The 17,516-nt window shown below is 41.8% G+C and overlaps 2 protein-coding genes across 3 annotated transcripts in view; one reads left to right on the forward strand and one right to left on the reverse strand.

The window, feature by feature from the left end:
• The window catches only part of CD226 (CD226 molecule), a 40,776-nt gene extending 36,708 nt beyond the window's left edge, over nt 1-4,068 (forward strand). The window contains exons 6-7 of the mRNA XM_053246097.1: nt 1,035-1,086; nt 3,487-4,068. Coding sequence (XP_053102072.1) covers nt 1,035-1,086; nt 3,487-3,630 — 196 coding nt within the window. The 3' untranslated portion in view covers nt 3,631-4,068. The remainder of the gene's footprint in view (nt 1-1,034; nt 1,087-3,486) is intronic.
• Nucleotides 4,069-4,276: 208 nt separating this feature from the next.
• The window catches only part of DOK6 (docking protein 6), a 373,813-nt gene continuing 360,573 nt past the window's right edge, over nt 4,277-17,516 (reverse strand). Inside the window, exon 8 of one of the 2 annotated variants that reach the window (XM_053246098.1) lies at nt 4,277-15,671. In XM_053246098.1, coding sequence (XP_053102073.1) covers nt 15,532-15,671 — 140 coding nt within the window. In that variant the 3' untranslated portion in view covers nt 4,277-15,531. The remainder of the gene's footprint in view (nt 15,672-17,516) is intronic. The other variant, XM_053246101.1, reaches the window with a different exon arrangement.

Here is a 17,516-nt window from a genome sequence, read left to right on the forward strand (position 1 = left end):
ACAATATATAGTGCACTCACACTCAGATCCCCGTTATGAATACGGTGAATATCTTGTTCACATTGACTCTAATTCACAGGGGCAGATCCAGCAGGAAATTACAGGGGGTGCAACAAGAATCCCCCCCCCATAAAAGATCCCCCCATATAAATATTGGGGCTTGGATTTTCTTTCTCTTGCAAATGCACTATGCTGGGGGTGTCAAACTAAAATTTGGTGCTGGGCCAGATTAGATTCTGAAGCACCTCTGGCGAGCCACACATAGCCTTGAGCCCACTGCACACCACCTTTCTTCCTCCTTCTCTCTGCTCTTTCTCTCATTCCTTTTCTCCCCCACCCCCTTAAATTATCTGAATTCATTACTTTTTACACTAGAATATACTCAGGGAAAGATTGATTTTTGGAGGACAACTACCAGTCCAACAGTCAGCTTCCTCGGCTCTGCAGTTACATACAAATTCCAAGCTGGGGAGGAGCACAAGACGCTAGGAGAACCAATAGGGCTGGGCAAAAAGTTAACTCTTTTTTACTGTCTGCTACTGCTGATCTCCAAAAGACTCAATATTAATTCATAGGGGGTGCAACACAGGTGGGTGGGGAGTCAAGTGACATGCCTCTGGAGGGAGGCCCTTGGGGCAGTGGGGCCCTGAGACAACTGTCTCCCCTTGCCTAATAGTAGTTACGCCCCTACTCCACTGTCACCCATTGGGAATTGTCTGCCTCACTTCTTGTTCACAACAGACATGAAAGTATTTAGAGAGATTGGAAGGATGATGTCTTGTTGACTGCATTCAAACTGGTGCCTGCATTCGCCATTCCTCAGTTTGAGGCAGTCACAAAAGTAGAAGGTGGGTTCCACAGAGTTGCCAGAATAGACCAGAAAACTTTCATCTATAAATCTGTGTAAATAAATGCTTAGAAATACATTTAAAATGTGGCTTCTGCTCAGAGCTTTGAGGCTCCATCTCAGTATTTCACTAATATGCCTAAGCCCAGTCCTGGGTTCAGATCTAACAGTTTTTGTGTTTCACCAGAAGGAAGAGGAAAAGGATCATGATGATGAAAGCCCATCATGGTGGTCAAAAGGTGAGTGTAGCCAGTGTGTCTCTTGTTATTTCACAAGCTTTCCAAGGAATTTTTTCAATCCATAAGTAAACAGTGGATGACGTTCTGATTAAGTTCCATTGGGATTAATAGAACAAGTTAATCATGACTAACATGTCCTATTAATTTCAGTGGGGCTTCCATTGATTAATTTAGTCAGGATTTCAGGCAGTATTTTCTGCAGCTGCACCCATCAAGTGCAGCTTGATGGTCCCCCTATTAAAGGACACCTATGAAAGGACAGGATGGCATTTTGTGTGGGTGGGTAGAGTAAGTGATTTGCTATTGTATTTAGGATACATTTATGTATCCCCAAAACCAATCCTCCACCCACCACCCGCCCCCAAGTCAGTGGTATCCAAAAATGGAACCACATTTTGAAAGAGGGGCACTTGTTTGAAAAGCAGCATAGTGAACCTTTAACTCTCTCCTTATTCACTTCAAAAGAAACAATGGACACGATTGTTTTAAAGATGCTTATAGAACAAATATTGTTCCTACTTGATCCTAAAATGGCATAGTAACAAACCAGTGTCTGTAGGTCACTTATAGCTTGTGGTTTGGTGTTTTTTTCCCCCTCGGAGCAGACCTTGGCTGAGCTAATCTTGTTTTTATTCTTCTTAATATGTGCTTACATACTTGGCTTTTGATGCTTAGCTGGTGCATATCCTCACAGCTCTGTTAGTCTGAGAGGCTGAGGATTTAGCTTTCTTTGTTCCGCTTTTTCATTTCCAAGAGAGGATCAGTTAGTTACAGCAGAAATCTCCTTTCCAACCTTGAGGCACTATTAGGCAATGGTGATCTGAGCACTGATACAGATGCCAGGTAAAGGAAATAGAGGACATGTAAAGGGTTTTCATGGCATGGAAAAAGAGCTCTGGGTAATGGTGGGCTACAGTGAGTGTGCAGATCTCTCAAAGGTCCTTCTCTGATTATCAAGCTACATTTTAGAGGCATATCTGCAAATGCCTTGTATGAGTAAATGTATAAACTGTAATTAGCAGCAGTGATTTATTCAGTTCCTAAACTATAAATAAAAATAATGTAGTAAGGAGTAGGGTTAAGCCAAACAGTTTTAAAAAGTTGTGTTCATTTTCATGTGTCAAAAAGCACCCTTTCCCAGGTGATTGTTTGGCACTTGCAAACACAGTCACATTGTTCTGATGCTGTTCAGTATGCTTGTATCCTCCTGGCAGTGAGAGTAAATGAGTCTGAGGGCAGTGAGGTCAAATGAGCAAAATGGTGCCAAGACGTTGCAGAAGCAGCAAGGGTGCTGAACTGTATCGAAGCCAGGTGAATGTTCATTGAGGTGCCTCTTTCCCCCCAGTAATTTGTTCGGCTATGCCGAGTGTGACTAATGTCAAAGCAAGTGTTGGAGACTATTTAACACAGTCCTCGTTGAGGTAAAAACGCACAGGACTGAGTTCTATGTGTGGCTTTATGAAACTGTACTGTAATACTGTTACTTTTATTTTATTTTTTTGCAATTGTTTGCTTGTTTTCTGTGCATGTAGCACCCTGAAAACTGGATGATGTTGGTAGTTCTATGCAGGATTCTGCCTTAGGGTGAAGGACTGGATGTGTCTCTCTGACGCTGTACATATTTCTCTCCCTATCCACCATCCCAGGAACTACAAGGTTGTTTCAAGACAAAACATCAGTAGATCTGCTACTGGAGTCATGCTGTGCCTTAAAATGCAACATGGGAAACAACCTTCAGCTTTACTTCTATTTGAAAGGGTTAAAGAGGGCGGAGTCTCCTTTGTACAGTTATTACTACTCATGGAAAGGAAAGGTTGTCCCGTTAAGTTGGTATCGACTCCTGGAGACCACAGAGCCATGTGGTTTTCTTGGTAGAATACAGGAGGGGTTTTCCATTCCCATCTCTTGCTCAGTACGAGATGATGCCTTTCAGCACCTTCCTATATCTCTGCTGCCTAGCATCGATATAGGAAGGTGCCGAAAGGCCCATATTTTGGGAAACACACCAGCGGGGATTTATTATTATTATTATTATTATTATTATTATTATTATTATTATTATTATTACATTTATATCCCGCTCTTCCTCCAAGGAGCCCAGAGCGGTGTACTACATACTTAAGTTTCTCTTTCACAACAACCCTGTCAAGTAGGCTAAGCTGAGAGAGGAGTGACTGGCCCAGAGTCACCCAGCTAGTATCATGGCTGAATGGGGATTTGAACTCAGGTCTCCCCGGTCCTAGTCCAGCACTCTAACCAGTACACCACACTGGCTCTCAGCGTTGATTTGAACCAACAGTCACCTCCTCTCTAGCAGGTTACTTCCCCGCTGCACCATTAGGTGGCACATTGCTACTCATATCACAGCAATTTTCTCTCTACATTTTCTCCCCTGCTCAGGCCTCTAACAGATGTGGAAAATCAAACTACCATTGCACAGTGCGTGCCTGCAGAGAAGCAAACGCGAAGGCACCCAAGACAATGAAGGAGGCAATCTATGTCAACTACAGAGGTTGCTCACACAAGCCAAATATGGGAGTGTGAGCTTTTTGCCCTCTATGTGAATGAGCTTGCTTCAACTATATGTGGCAGCTTTACCCCTGGAAGAAGATTCTGGTTGTGCTAATGTGACTCTCCCCCCTCACCACAATTACCTTTTGGTTATCCTGGAATGAAGAAATTTCTTACACGTATAATGTGTGCAATGCTGGAGGTATATACTAGGCAATAGATGTCAAGGACGTGGAAACATTAAAGGTTGTGTGAGGAGACAAATTGGCTGTGATGCACCTCTGTGGATGTCAGCAGAAGTGCTTTGTGCTTACTCCAGGTTTGAAAACAGGTCTACTAGAAGAATGAGAGGCTGAAAATAGGCTCCTCTCTGGCTGTATGACAGCCAAGTATTTAGCAGATCAAAAGCTATCTCCGACATTCATTCATTGGTTTTCAAGGCTGGCAGTGTAGGGAGGCTGTTCTTGGCTACTGGTGATGCATTGTCTGGACACAATTCAGTTCACAAAATCAAAAACGTCAGCCTTCCTTCTGCCCAGAAGGAGCAGTCTTTGCAGGAGTTCCTGTCCATCACTATAAGATGCTCATTCAGGCTTCCAGGGAGTCAGCAAAAGTGCAGATGTCAAGTCTCTTTTGTAGCACAGGAGAAAAGAAAAAGACAAGGTCTCTCACTGGCAAATTATAGGTAACAATTAGAATAATTTATTTAAAGTTTCGTTACGACAAAAATAAATGAGAACAAGAACGGTACATGAGTAAAAGTGAAAAAGCATGAAAAGAGAACACTGTTCAATATATGTACACACGAACATACAGACATATGCGCACACACACACATCTCTGTGTGTGCGTGTGTGTCTATGTATCTATAAATACGTGTGTGCATATAGATATATATCTCCTGCAGACATCCAGACAGGAAAGGCTGTAAGGGTAGAAAAATATCAATGAAGAAAAGCAAAAGACAGACCTGAGAGTCGAGGCCTCTGTATCCTTTAGCTTCTCTGTCTTTTCAAGAAGGAAGAAAGGGGGCTACCATGCAGACTAATGACACCTACACTATTGTAGTATAGGGGCTGGCCAATTCTCACATCAAATCCTATGCATTTTAATTTGTTTGCTATTACCTCTTGACAATCCCACAAAGATGAGCCTCAACAGGAGCTAGGGCAAGCCAGATGGCAGAGATAGTGCCACCATGAGAAATGCAGCTCATGCATGCCAGTTGTATCCCTCAACCTTTAGGACGGGTGGTAGACACACACATGCCTTTTCAGCAGATTGCAGTTTTGACTATAGCTAGGGCTGTATGTACATTCTCATTCTGTGCTAAAGGAACTGAAATTCTATACCAAGAAAAGCTGGATTTTATTTATTATGCAAATCTAGGAATGCATGTAACTTACTATACATTTCTTTCTGTTATGCAGAGTAGCGTGGATTCTGGTTTTGCTAGTCATTAGTGGGGCAAGAACACTTGATGGCCCATGCCCACTCACTGAAAACTTACTCATGTTCCTCTTTGGCTTCTGAGGTTTCAGCAACATTGTCCACACACTTAAATATACCTTACCCTTAAGTATATCTTGGCCAGCAGTAAGGGCTATTAACATGCTTTCTAAGGAAAAATAAAGAAATAAACCTTGAGTCCTCAGAAAGCTGAATTTAGTGTTAATTACCACTCCTGTAAAATTGCAGCGTAAATACAGCCCTGTATATAGCCACTCAAATCCATAATGTTGGCACAGGTGGCAAACAAAATAACCACCATCTTCTTGTAATTTCTGCATATGGCAGAAATTACAGTAACCAGTTTGGCCTCGTCTCACCGGCTCACATCTTGGCTAATGCAGAACACACATAAAGAGGGACTGCAGGGATGAGACTGGGGCCCACACACAACTCCCTCAGTCCCTCGATCGATGCTCTGTTGGGCAAGCAGACAAAACGTCCCTGCTCTGGAAGAGAAGAAATATATCACTATTTGCTGAGGGTCAGCAATGCGTTTCCTCTCTTCCAGATTGTGTACAGAGCGGGGATGTTTCTCCTGCTTATGCAACAAATTTGTCTAGTGGGGGACTGCATTTTGTTAGTTTGGATGTCAGCCACCATATGTAGTTAGAACCAGTATAAAACTTAGAGGGTCTGGGAGAGAAAAATCAATGAGGCAGAAAAGCAGTTATCACTACTACCACTGTTAAAATCAGCTCGGCTGCATTCAGATGGGGGCAGATCCAGTGTTGTATGTCCTGATATATATCAGGACATACCAATAATAAATCCAGGCTGGGGATGATCTCTTTGTCACAATGCTTTGGAATTCTCATATTCATTCCTCTTGCATAGGGATAGGTATCTTATGTTTGGATCACCTACCTGGTAAGTTGTTTATTCCAATCAATGTTGCTCTCTTGATAGTGTTTGAAGAAGCTTTTTTCTGGAGCAAGATGACAACTTTGACAAGCATTAATTTCTAACTCCATTTAATTAGCTGCCTGTATTTTACACAAAAAGGCAGCTATTTATTGGTGGGAAAGGATCAGGAGGGTTTTTCTGACCATTTCATGGACACACAGTATCCCAAAGTGTTGGAAGTGAATATGCCATTGTGCAGGTTTCTTACACGTCAGCTAAATCAACAAGAGCTACAAGACTAAAACCCCACACACGCAAACAACAAACGTATTCACCTAGACTTGAAGAGTTTCATGTTTACATCATCATTACAGAATTAGAAAGCATCTTTTGGGATCTGTGACCTCCTTAATAAATACCTATACATATTACAGGGGGTGATTTTTTCCACCATCAAAAGAACTCAGGAAATGTTAAATGTTTGAAATGTGGATGACAAAACTGCATCTTGTCAGTGAGGATACACAGAAACTATTGTACCTGAGTTATCAAATGTACTATCAGTTGACTCTAAATTGTGCACAGTATTACAAGAAAAAACCCTGTACTATTGACTTATGAGCAGGAGTTCCCATTTCTAAACCAGTGCTAAAATGGCAACGCAATGGACATGATCCAGTTCTCTGGAACCACATATACAAAGCAATATGTAGAGGTTTTTGTGTACATAGATGAATGTGGAAGAGCTCCCACAAAACATACACTGTGCCAGACAAAGAACTGTATACTAGGACATGGCATAGTAACAGGAGACCCCACCCCTCAGACTGCTTTTATTGAGATCACATTGACAATCTGGAAAAGGGAAGCTGTGATGTGGATTGTAGAGATTCTGCTGAGAGATGCAGAAGTACATCTGCAGCCTTTAATGGCAATTTTGTATTTCTGAGCTCATCTTCAGGAGCTGAGAGGGAGCAGGGAAGGCCAAGAAGATTGACTCCTGCACACTTGATCTGGTTGCTGGAGCTGTCCAGATGTCCCAAAGTAGACAACTAGTCCCTTCCAGTCTCCAGGATTCATGATCTCACATGAGTCCCAGTCAGGGTTATACCTTATTGTACTTTCAAATCCATCCAGGTACTATGCCAATACAGTGGTCAGTACACATCTGAGTATATGCATTTTCTGGTCCCTTCTCATAAAAACAAGGTTGTGCGCCCAGTAGTTTGTATATGGCTGCTATCCAGCGGAGCTCAAAAAGCCTTGAACAAATTTAAATCTCAAGCCTTCCCCACAACACCCCTCAATCTTTTTTTTTTTTTTTTGGTAGTAGGAGAGCTTTCCACTGGAAAGATGTGTACATATTGTCTAATGAATTGTTTGGAAGATGAAAATATTACTTTTGGCTGCAATTGTTTAAATTATTTTGCTGTGTAGACTAAGTATATTTTATTCGTGTATAAGATGCTTCCACAGTCTCCTCTACCCCATACTTTTCAGATGGGGGGGGGTACTGCACGTGTAGGTATTTGTTTAATCTGGTTTAATTCAGATTTCATAGATGCTTTGGTTCACAAGGAAAACTGAATCATCATATCACCCAGAGCAAAAGAGCAGTGAATTTGATTATTTCCATTAAATAGAACAACAAATGTCAGTTAATGTACTATTCAATCAAAAGAGAACATCAGTGAACAGCAGCTGAATGTCATTTTTAAGCCACTAAATAGCTTGACAGCTTCTCTTAAGAGTGAAGAGCCTCTCATAGAAATACATATTTTCACATTGTTAACACAATCTATAATGGATGTTTTAATTGAACTTTTTTCTTAAAGTATCTCACCCTTAAAACACTCTTGAGCCTTACCAAAAGCAGTCAAACTCTGCTGTCAGTTCTTAATCACACCACAGTATGGCAAATTTACATGGGAATGAGGCAAATTTACATGGGAATGAGGAGTGTTCATTCAGATGAGAATGGCCTGACTCAATGGGCTCTTGGAGGACCTAAAAAAAAAAAAAGACTACAAATGAGAGGAGAATGGGGGAGGGGGAACCAGCAAGGACAGGCTGTGGGGTTTCCAGCTATCTAATCTGGCTCAATCCATATAGCAAAGACAGAAGAACTTGTCTTAGTTTATTTTTATGCCTGCACTCAGTAGGCACAGCAAGGTTTTATTTTGCAGAGTTGAAAAGAGGAGTGGGCGGGGGGGGGACAGTTTATACAGGTAGGCAGAGCAGTGAGAATAGAAGGTGAGCACTAGCAGGGATTAATCATTTAAGTACTAATTTAAAATGTTTTGAAACTGAATAAAATTTTTAAAAGAGACAAAGATCAGGATTTTAAAAAGAGACAAAGATCAGGTGAGGCAAAGATTAAAGAGGAGAGTTTGGGCATCCCCTACCAACTGCCTACTACATCATAGCACATACAGAAAATCACTCTTTTAAAATATGAACTAGTTAACTGAGAATAACTGCTGTCCCTGGATTGAGACTCATGGGCTTATATGATACAACTTAAGAGAGCTTCATCCTCACAAGTAATCTAAAAACTAGGACCGTGTCACCCTCAGGGACATATTCCTGGCAATGAAAAGGGCATTTCTGGGGAGGGTGGAGGAGCAAATATCACCTCTCCACCCCCTTCCTTGCATGCTGAACTTGTGGGGCAAACCTCATCCACATCTAGTTTTTCGGCTACTTGCATATACAGAGCTCTTGCTCTGTTCTCATAAATTTGTGAATCATATCAGCCATGATCAGTAATACATTAGATTCATTAGGTGCCATCCAAAAACATGCATCAAAAGATTAGGAAAACTCTCATCCTTCCACTACATGAGCAATAGTCACGCATAACCGTGACTATTGTGGTTGTTAATAGGAATGTGCATGGAACTGATGTGATCAATAGGAATGTGCACGGAACTGATGTGAAGGCCCTTAATGGGCGTCTGAACCGGTTCGAACGATGGGTGGTTCCACCAGTTGGATGGCGGGGGGGGGTGCACTTACCCCTCCCACTGCTTACCCCCCCCCCCGCCATCGCTCCATTTTTGGCAAAGTCAATGGGGTGGCAGCGCATCTCCCTGCTACCCCCGTTTACCGGAACTAACCAGAAGTATCAGATAAGCCAGTGTGTGCTGGCGCAGGCACGTGCACATCAGGTATGATGTGTGTGTGCCCACGCCAGCGCACTGGATACTTCTGGTTAGTTTTGGTAAACGGGGGCAACAGGGCAGCAGGGAGGTATGCTGCTGCCCCACAGACTTTGCCAAAAATAGAGCACCGGAGGGGGGAATGTGGCGGGAGGGGTAAGTGCACCCCCCCCACCTTTAAAGCAGCACCCCTCTACCTTCGAGCATCCCCAGCCCGGTTCCATGCACATTCCTAGCTGTTAAAATGAAATTTGTTCCTCATATGAAGCCTAACCTGTTTTAGCTACTGTTTTATAATCTATGTCATGTCTATGCTTTTTATTGGTCTTGGCTTGATCTATGTAAGTCCACAAGACATCATGACAGGTTTTGAACTGAAGGATTGCTGGAAGATGCCAGCCACTGTGGCCTGCTGCACCATTAATGTTAATGTGTAAAGATGCTCTGAACATAGGCTTAGATACCACACAGTGAAATGTGGGTGGTTCATACAGAGTGTCTGCCTGTTTTGCTTTGTGTATGTAAACCCTGCTGGCAGTGTTGTAGAACTGGGCAGTTCTGCTATAACTTATTACATCACACAAACTCAGTTGTGTGACGTGCCATTGCACAGTTTTAAGTTGGACTACCAGAACTGCCACATTTTACAGAACGTCTTCCACTTTATGAACCCCACTGCCCATCCAGAGAGATCCATCTCCAGTTGCTACAAGTTTGTCTGGTGGCCACTCAGGGATGGGCCTTCTCTGTTGCCCCCCTGAGGGTTTGGAATGTGCTCCCTGCCAATATAAGAGCCTCCCCATCTCTGCCAGCTTTTTAAAAGACTCTTAAAATGCATTTATTCACCCAAGCTGTTTAACCAGAATTGTGGTTTTAAACTATCTTAATGTTTTAATTTCTTTTTAAATTCATTTTGTGTTTCTTGCAAACCGCCTAGAGATGTGAGTTTGGGGTGGTGTACAAATAGACCGAATGAATGAATGAATGAATGAATATTCTACAACACTTCCAGCTGGTTTCACACACACACACACACACACACTCTCTCTCTCTCTCTCTCTCTCCTCTCTCTCTCTCTAGCGCTGGAAGGATGCTTAAGCACCTTCAGGTACTCAAGCACCCTGTGCTTCGCTGTGCAGTATGTGACCCACTGGATATTAGGTGTATCGTCATTTTAAAAAATAAACCAGGAAACACCTTCACGCAAAGATTACCTTTGCAGATTTTGGAATGTACTGCTGACCATAATATTTTTATTCTGTGGTGCATTGCTCTTTGGCTTTAAAAGATCAACATGCAATGCAGACGTATAGGTGTCAAAAATATGCTCTGCATGATTTCGCCACAAATACCCGGCTATCCAAATAGTCTCAGGTGCATCTCTTCTGAAAATCTTGTATGTAGAATAGATTTACAGATAAATAAGAAAGAATAGAAGTATGTCTATTTAACTATCTACCTCTCTGCCAAAGGACAGCTTGTTCAGCTGGACTGGCAAGCCGGACTGCTTGGAAAGAATCGTGATGCGCCTTGGGCAAGTGGCTGTATTCTCATGTTAAAACTATCCTTTCTTGCTGAACGCAGTTCTTCACTTTGATGAACAGGTTCCCAGAGCATCTTGTGGTCTTGGAGATGCAGCTCCAAAAGGGTGTCTATTCTGGTAGATCCTATAGGCACTACAGACAAGTTCCCTGTGCGGAATGTCAGCCATCTTAAGCGACAAACAAGAGTAGATTAAGCCTCTTTGAACTTGCTGGCTGACATTTTGCACAGGGGAACACCGACAGTTGCAGCACTACTGACATCTCTGCAGGTGTGTAAACACCATTGACAAGGCTGCACTTCAGGGCACTACTGTTCAGTTGGAGAGCTGTGCGAATGCAGTTGCATGATGCAACACCAATAGGAAATAATTGTATCTGCATAACTTTATGACAGAGCAATACTGCCCTGAAGTGCAGCGCTGTCGACAGTGAGGTCGTCCCCACAATCAAAAACTGTGTTCTACCCAGGTTTAGGAGCTGTGTGTGCTCCTAATTTTTGGATGTGTGGAAGCAAGGTGGGAGGGAAACCTAGGTAGCTTTCCCTACTATCTTGCTGCCACACAATCACTTCTACCCAGATTTTCCTCCTATCTTTCTGCCACACAACCAAAACTAAGGAGCACATACAGCTCCCAAACCCAGGTAGAACACATTTTTTAATTGTGGGAATGACCTCAGTGTTTACACGTGGCACAGAGGTGCTGGTCAGCGTTCTTTTGGGCAGGATGTCAGTGACGGGGACGTGTCCATCCCCACTCCATGGTTCTATACACTACTCATGAATGGCTTTGTAGCTTAAGTTTTAGACTGGAAACAATTTAAGTCGCACTTCCGGAGTGTGGGCACATTACTTTAAGTATTTGTATCCTTTGCAACAGCACAGGAGTGCTTGTGGTTTCTTAGGAGCCTGCTGTGGGCGGCTTGGAACCTGCCACATCACACTGGTGAACCTGTGGGTCACTGATCTTAAATGTGAGAAGATTTAAAACTTCTTGCAAGTGTGAGATGTGAGGGTGAAGCAGGTTTGGAATCACCCAAAGAAACAGAACAGTGTGCAGTAAATGTGGTTTTCCCTATGTAAGGAGAAGTAGATCCATGAGTATACTGAATGAGCTGGAGTTTTTCTTTTGTAATAGACTTTACTGTCTGCTTCCAGGAAGTGTGCATGAACAAAGTACATGAACCATTGTTCACTCAAGAAATGTATCAACATCCCAATGTTCCTATTCCTATGTGGAATGTGGAATAAAATTAAAATCAGGGAGGGGGGGAGAATTGCTGGTTTAAACAAAATCAAATAATATTTATCTGCATATAGCAGCTAAATGATTACGTAATCTCTCTAATTCTAATAATAAGTGGGGATACTGAGTAAATCAATACTGTTTTACTTAGTATTGTTAAGGTTACTGTCTGACATGTGCGAGTCTAACGGGGATGGAAGGCATCAGCACCATTTCTTCAGTGGACGTGGAAGCAGCAGTGCCACTCATTCTGACCGGTGGCTGCACAAGCAGCATCCCTGCAGTTTCTCCCATTGTGACGAACAGAAGAGATGCTTTCTTCTAGAGATGCTGCTTGCAGAACCACTGTCTGGGAACAGTGATGTTGCAGTGGATACAGAGACTTGTGCATCATGTCAGTCAATGAAATTATGCAAGCATTAGGCTAGCAGAGGATCTACTGTTAAAAAATACAGTTATATTTTTGAACAGAAAATTCATTGCTAGGCATGAATGTGATTGTGTGTTCAGGTTGACATATGCATATGAACCCAGTTCCCATAGAAGACTGTCAACAACTTCAAAGAATAATTTTGCATTGTGGTGGTTGGTAGCTCATCACTTATCTACAGAGGAAGCTGCAGAAGAAACATGGTGAGTGAGATAAAGGAAAAATAAGTGACAGAGACAGGCGTGTTTGATTAATTCCATCAGATCACAAACCTGTTTCATTCAGTAGCTGCTCACTGAGGTGTATAAGTCTGCAAATCTATTAGACCTCAGAAATGACTTGAGGAAAGAAAAATCATCCACACTAATATATCAACAAACCTTTAATTAAAGCAGACCTTTCTTTTAAAAATCCATCCCCCAATTATTCAAACTGTAATCGAGAAAAGATGGGGAAGGGGCATGGCGGGAGGATGGAATGTCTAATTCTTTTTCTTTTGACATCTCCTGGGCTGAGCTGACATGATGAAAGGCAGAAGATTCTATCACTGACCAAAGCTGTCAGTTCTGCAAGAGAATGAAGCCCCCAGTGTTGCCTAGAGGTTCAAACATTTATAAAAATGATTTGCTAAATATTCATTACAATTATGGAGTATAGAGGACAGAAGAAATTCTACTTATTTATCATGCCTTTCACTATATCTGCCCCTTTGCTGATGTCTAACATGTCCCATTTGGGTTATGGTGGGATATTAAGCAGTAGCTCAGGTTGCCCTAGAAGCAATACTTTCCAATACCACATTCAATTAAATACCATTTTAATAGTTTTAACTTCATTTTAAAATATTGTTTTAAGGTTTTGAATTGTCATGTTTTAACTTTTTGCTGTCATTTATTTTAATCAATGTTTAAATTTATTTGTTATTTATCTGTTTTAGCTAATGTTTTAATTTTTCCGTTTTTGTTGTAAACCGCCCAGAGATGTAAGTTTTGGGCAGTATTAAAATATGTCATATAAATAAATAAATAAATTCTGAACCCCAGTTGGAGGGGAGATGTGCACATTGTAACAATGCTCAAAAGTTGTTAAAAACAACAACAACAAACAATTCTGCAACTTCCAGAGCTTCCTGCTATTCAAAGTTTTAGAGCTCGTATCTTAATCCAATAAAACTTCAATCAGAGGTGCACCTATATGTTCATTGCCCCGTGTAGGTGGAGTATTTTGTGTGTGTGCAGCACCTTGCAGTGGAGAGCTCAATAAATTTGGAACGCGGGGAAGGCTTCGAAAGGGTCTCTGCTACCCTGACAGCTGGTATTCAGATGGCAGGAGTCATATGGGACCAACTACAGTCAAAACTGGAACAATATTTGACATTTGGAAGAGAGCAAAAATCAACATTATTTTGATACAAATTTGAATACATTACCCATGAAGATAGGTTAATACAAAATGTGTGGGCAATATAGCATTTCTTCATTTAAAAACAAAACAAAACATGCTTTATGTGGCCTTCCCTCATTTATCCTAATCACTGGAGCTGCTATTCTTTTTTTCTTCCATCTTTCGAAAAGGACTGAAACCTTTTGGAACAATAGGCCATTATAAGTGTAAGACTCAAAATTAAGCTTCCCACAATTCAGTTTGATGTGGCTGTTCTTTGTAAGGCAATGATTAAATCAACCTTACACTGTGATCAGCATATGTGAAAATTTATCATTCATCTGTGACTATACATGTGACCGTGGTGTAAAACAACCAAGCCACATAATTAATGATGATAAGGAGAACAGATCCAATAAGTTAGGCTTCAATATAATCAGAAATGAACTTGAAATTTTACTTATTTTTCTACCAGCCAACTGGTCCTATAATATTACAGAACATGGTGTTGCCATCCAGCAATGAGATCTCAGTTTTTACCTGCACATTATACAGATTTAAACTTATACTGGCTGACATCCTAATGAAGCACAGGTGCTTTGTGAGATGGGCTGGGGTTGCAGACAGATCGACTAACTCAGCACTGACGTGAGTGTGTGTGTGAGAGAGAGAATTTCAGTGACCTCCCCTACCCCCGGAAGCACTCTGTATTAACCAAAATATGTCCCTGAAGGTTGTGCAGCCCTCAGGGACATATTTTTGGGTGACCCAGAGCACTTCAGTGGAAGGGGAGATAATCAAATGTACCCCTGGTGCTATTTGCAACTCCACTGCAGCACTAGCACATCTCATGGAGCAGTGGTGCTTTGCTAGGAAGTCAGCCACTGACTATAAATTCAGGCTTCACTATTTAACTATTATCTACAATCTAAATATTTTGACAGTGCCTTGTGACACAGTCTTCCCTTGACATCTATTATCACTGCTCTCAGTGGGAAGCTGTGGTTCAGAATGCACAGATTAGAGCAGGATAAAATTCAGTGGGCATAAAAATTCAGTGTGGGAAATATTCAAAGCAATGACTTCTTAAATTAACAACCCAATTTTTTTTTGGAAACACTACTAAACATTACATGCGATATCACTGAAAGCATCTATCTATCTATCTATTCTGTGTATTAACTGTAGGTATGGGAATCTGATTCAGAGTCACTGGCTGCTCAGGATGCAACTTTAAGCTGCAGTCCTAAAATTACTCCAGTTTGAATTTCATTGAGGTCAACTGAACTAAACTGTGCATAATGGTAAGATTAAATCCCTACTTCAGAAGTACTTCTGAACGCTTTGTTCTTCTGGCAAAAAGAGATCGAGACCTAGCTGGTAGGGGTGGGGTTGATATCTAGGACATAAAGGCGCTTACTGTCATGGATGAGTGAATTTGACAACAGAGTTGATTGGCAAAAACTTCACACTGAAAATGGAATGTTATGCTCAAACCCCCAGAGCAGGTAGTGGTGATGGTCATGCAGAAGTCTTGGGATTTCCTCAGGATTTCAAAAGGAATTCTTCTTTCTTTTCCTCCTCTTTAAAAACATATGGACAAAACAAATATAAAATTTAAATAAATAAGACTCAGGCTCTGCATCTGGAAAACAGTGATCCAGACTTTCACCTTCACAGTCACCAGCGTGGAGACTTGGGTCCTCAGTTTTCGCTGCGATTTGGCTTCTGTGGCTGCAGAAGAAGGAACAAGTGGCTTCCGGGCCCCACAGGCAGGTTGCACAGTAGGCTGTCTCTCTGGTCAGACACATGCTGTGTCATTGAATGAGGCCTGAGCTGTAGCTGAACCCATAGCTATTAGAGAGGGACAGGCGCTGCTTGTGCTCCTCGCTTTGTTCTGAAGTGTAGCTGGGAAATGTCTGTGCACGAGACACCTTTGTCGAACCAAGGCTGTGACCTGAAAGGAAGGTGGCAGGGAAAGACCAGTTGTAGGAATCGTGTTCAGTTTTAATTGCTTCCAGCTCATACAAGCTCTTGTGTAGAAAACAAATTATTTGAAGGTTGGCTTAATGACTAATTTATTCTTGATTTAAACTAGGAAGTTATGTTCCTATGTTCAATTACCCCTTCCACATACAACAGCCCTGCTAGATCAGGCCCAAGGCCTATCTAGTCCAGCATCCTGTTTCACACCAGATGCTATTGCTCCCCTGAAACTGGTACTTAGAGGCATCTTGCCTCTGAGGTTGGAGGGGCACAAGTAAGAGTGTGCACAAATCATTTTTTGTGATTTGATTCAACCTCAAATCGAATATCAAAAAACTGAATCAATTTGTTGAACCAGCTGGCCATAACCCATCGAATTGGAAATTTGTGAAGTATTCTCAGATCACAAATAGGGGACAATGGGGGACTCGAGTCACCCCATTGTTCCCCATGGGTAGGTCCTAGGGACACCAAAATGGGTTGGATTTTAGGGCATGACCCTATCTACCTACTACCCAACCCTCAAAACAATTGGGCAACCAGGAAATTTTAAATATTTTTTTGAATTACTTAGGTCAGTAGGTCATTAGGTCATTTCACCCTATTGGTGAAACAAGCAGACTGCATATATTTTGCAACCCTGCCTTGCAAAAACAACAACAACACTGCAGAACAGAATGGCACATAGTTAGCCAGTAAGCACAGCCATAAGCTCAATTACAGAGTTTTCAGCCACATTTTGACTGAATATTTATTTAGGATGTATTTGAAATATTTATATTTATTGCTCCTCCAGTGAAATACTGCTTGGGATGACATTAAGAAAATTGTTACAATGTAAAATAAAAGACTAATAAAGTTAAACAAGATAAAAGATAAAGCCAAAACCACATTTAAAATTAAATTTTATTTAAACTTTCAAATTAAAAGTTATTAATAAAAAGCTAAAAACTGAGAACTATAAAAACTAAAGAACCTACCAGACATAAGCAGCAGAAAAGACATTTAAAAGCCTATTTTAAAAGATGTATTTTTAATTGTTTTGTAAAACACTGAGGGAGGGAGCATGGTGAAGCTCTTCGGGGAGGGTGTTCCAAAGCCAAGGGGCCACAACCATAAAGGCCCTTTCTCTAATCCCTGTCACCCGGATCTCTGATAATTGCAGGGCCATGAGCAGGACCTGAGATGCCAAGTGGAGGGCCCTGGCAGGTTCATATGGGTGAATGTGGTGAGACAGATACCTCAGCCCCAAGCTGTGTAGAGCTTTAAAGGTCTAGACCAGCACCTTGAATCTAGCCTGGAAGGGGACTGGTAACCAATGAAGCTGTTGCACGATGGGTGGGATACTCATGAAGCAATTTATGTCCATGAGCATCCTTGCAGCAGCATTCTGGACCAGCTAAAGCTTCCAAACCATCTGCAAGGGCAGCCACACGTAGAACACATTGCAATAGTCCAATCTGGGATGATATCAGAGCATGGGTGACTAAAGTAAGACCCACCATCTCCAAGATGGCATACCAGCCATAGCTGATTTAAAAAGCACCTCTGCAAATCGCCACCACCTGTGCTTCTAAGGACAGCATTGGGTCCAGAAACACCCCCAAGCTGCAGACTTTTGTCTTTCAGCAGGAGTGCGACCCCAGTCCAAGACCAGATTTGCTTCACTACTCAGATGATCAGTTTTATGAACCCATAGCACTTCCGTCTTATCTGGATTAAGTTTCAGTTTGTTTGTCCCCATCCAGTCCAGATCAGCCTCCCAGCCCCGGTTCAGAGCATCCACTACCTCCCTGGCATCTGCTGATTTAAAAGA

This window comes from Hemicordylus capensis, chromosome 4 (assembly GCF_027244095.1).
Source record: "Hemicordylus capensis ecotype Gifberg chromosome 4, rHemCap1.1.pri, whole genome shotgun sequence".
In the NCBI taxonomy this organism is placed as follows: Eukaryota; Metazoa; Chordata; class Lepidosauria; order Squamata; family Cordylidae; genus Hemicordylus; species Hemicordylus capensis.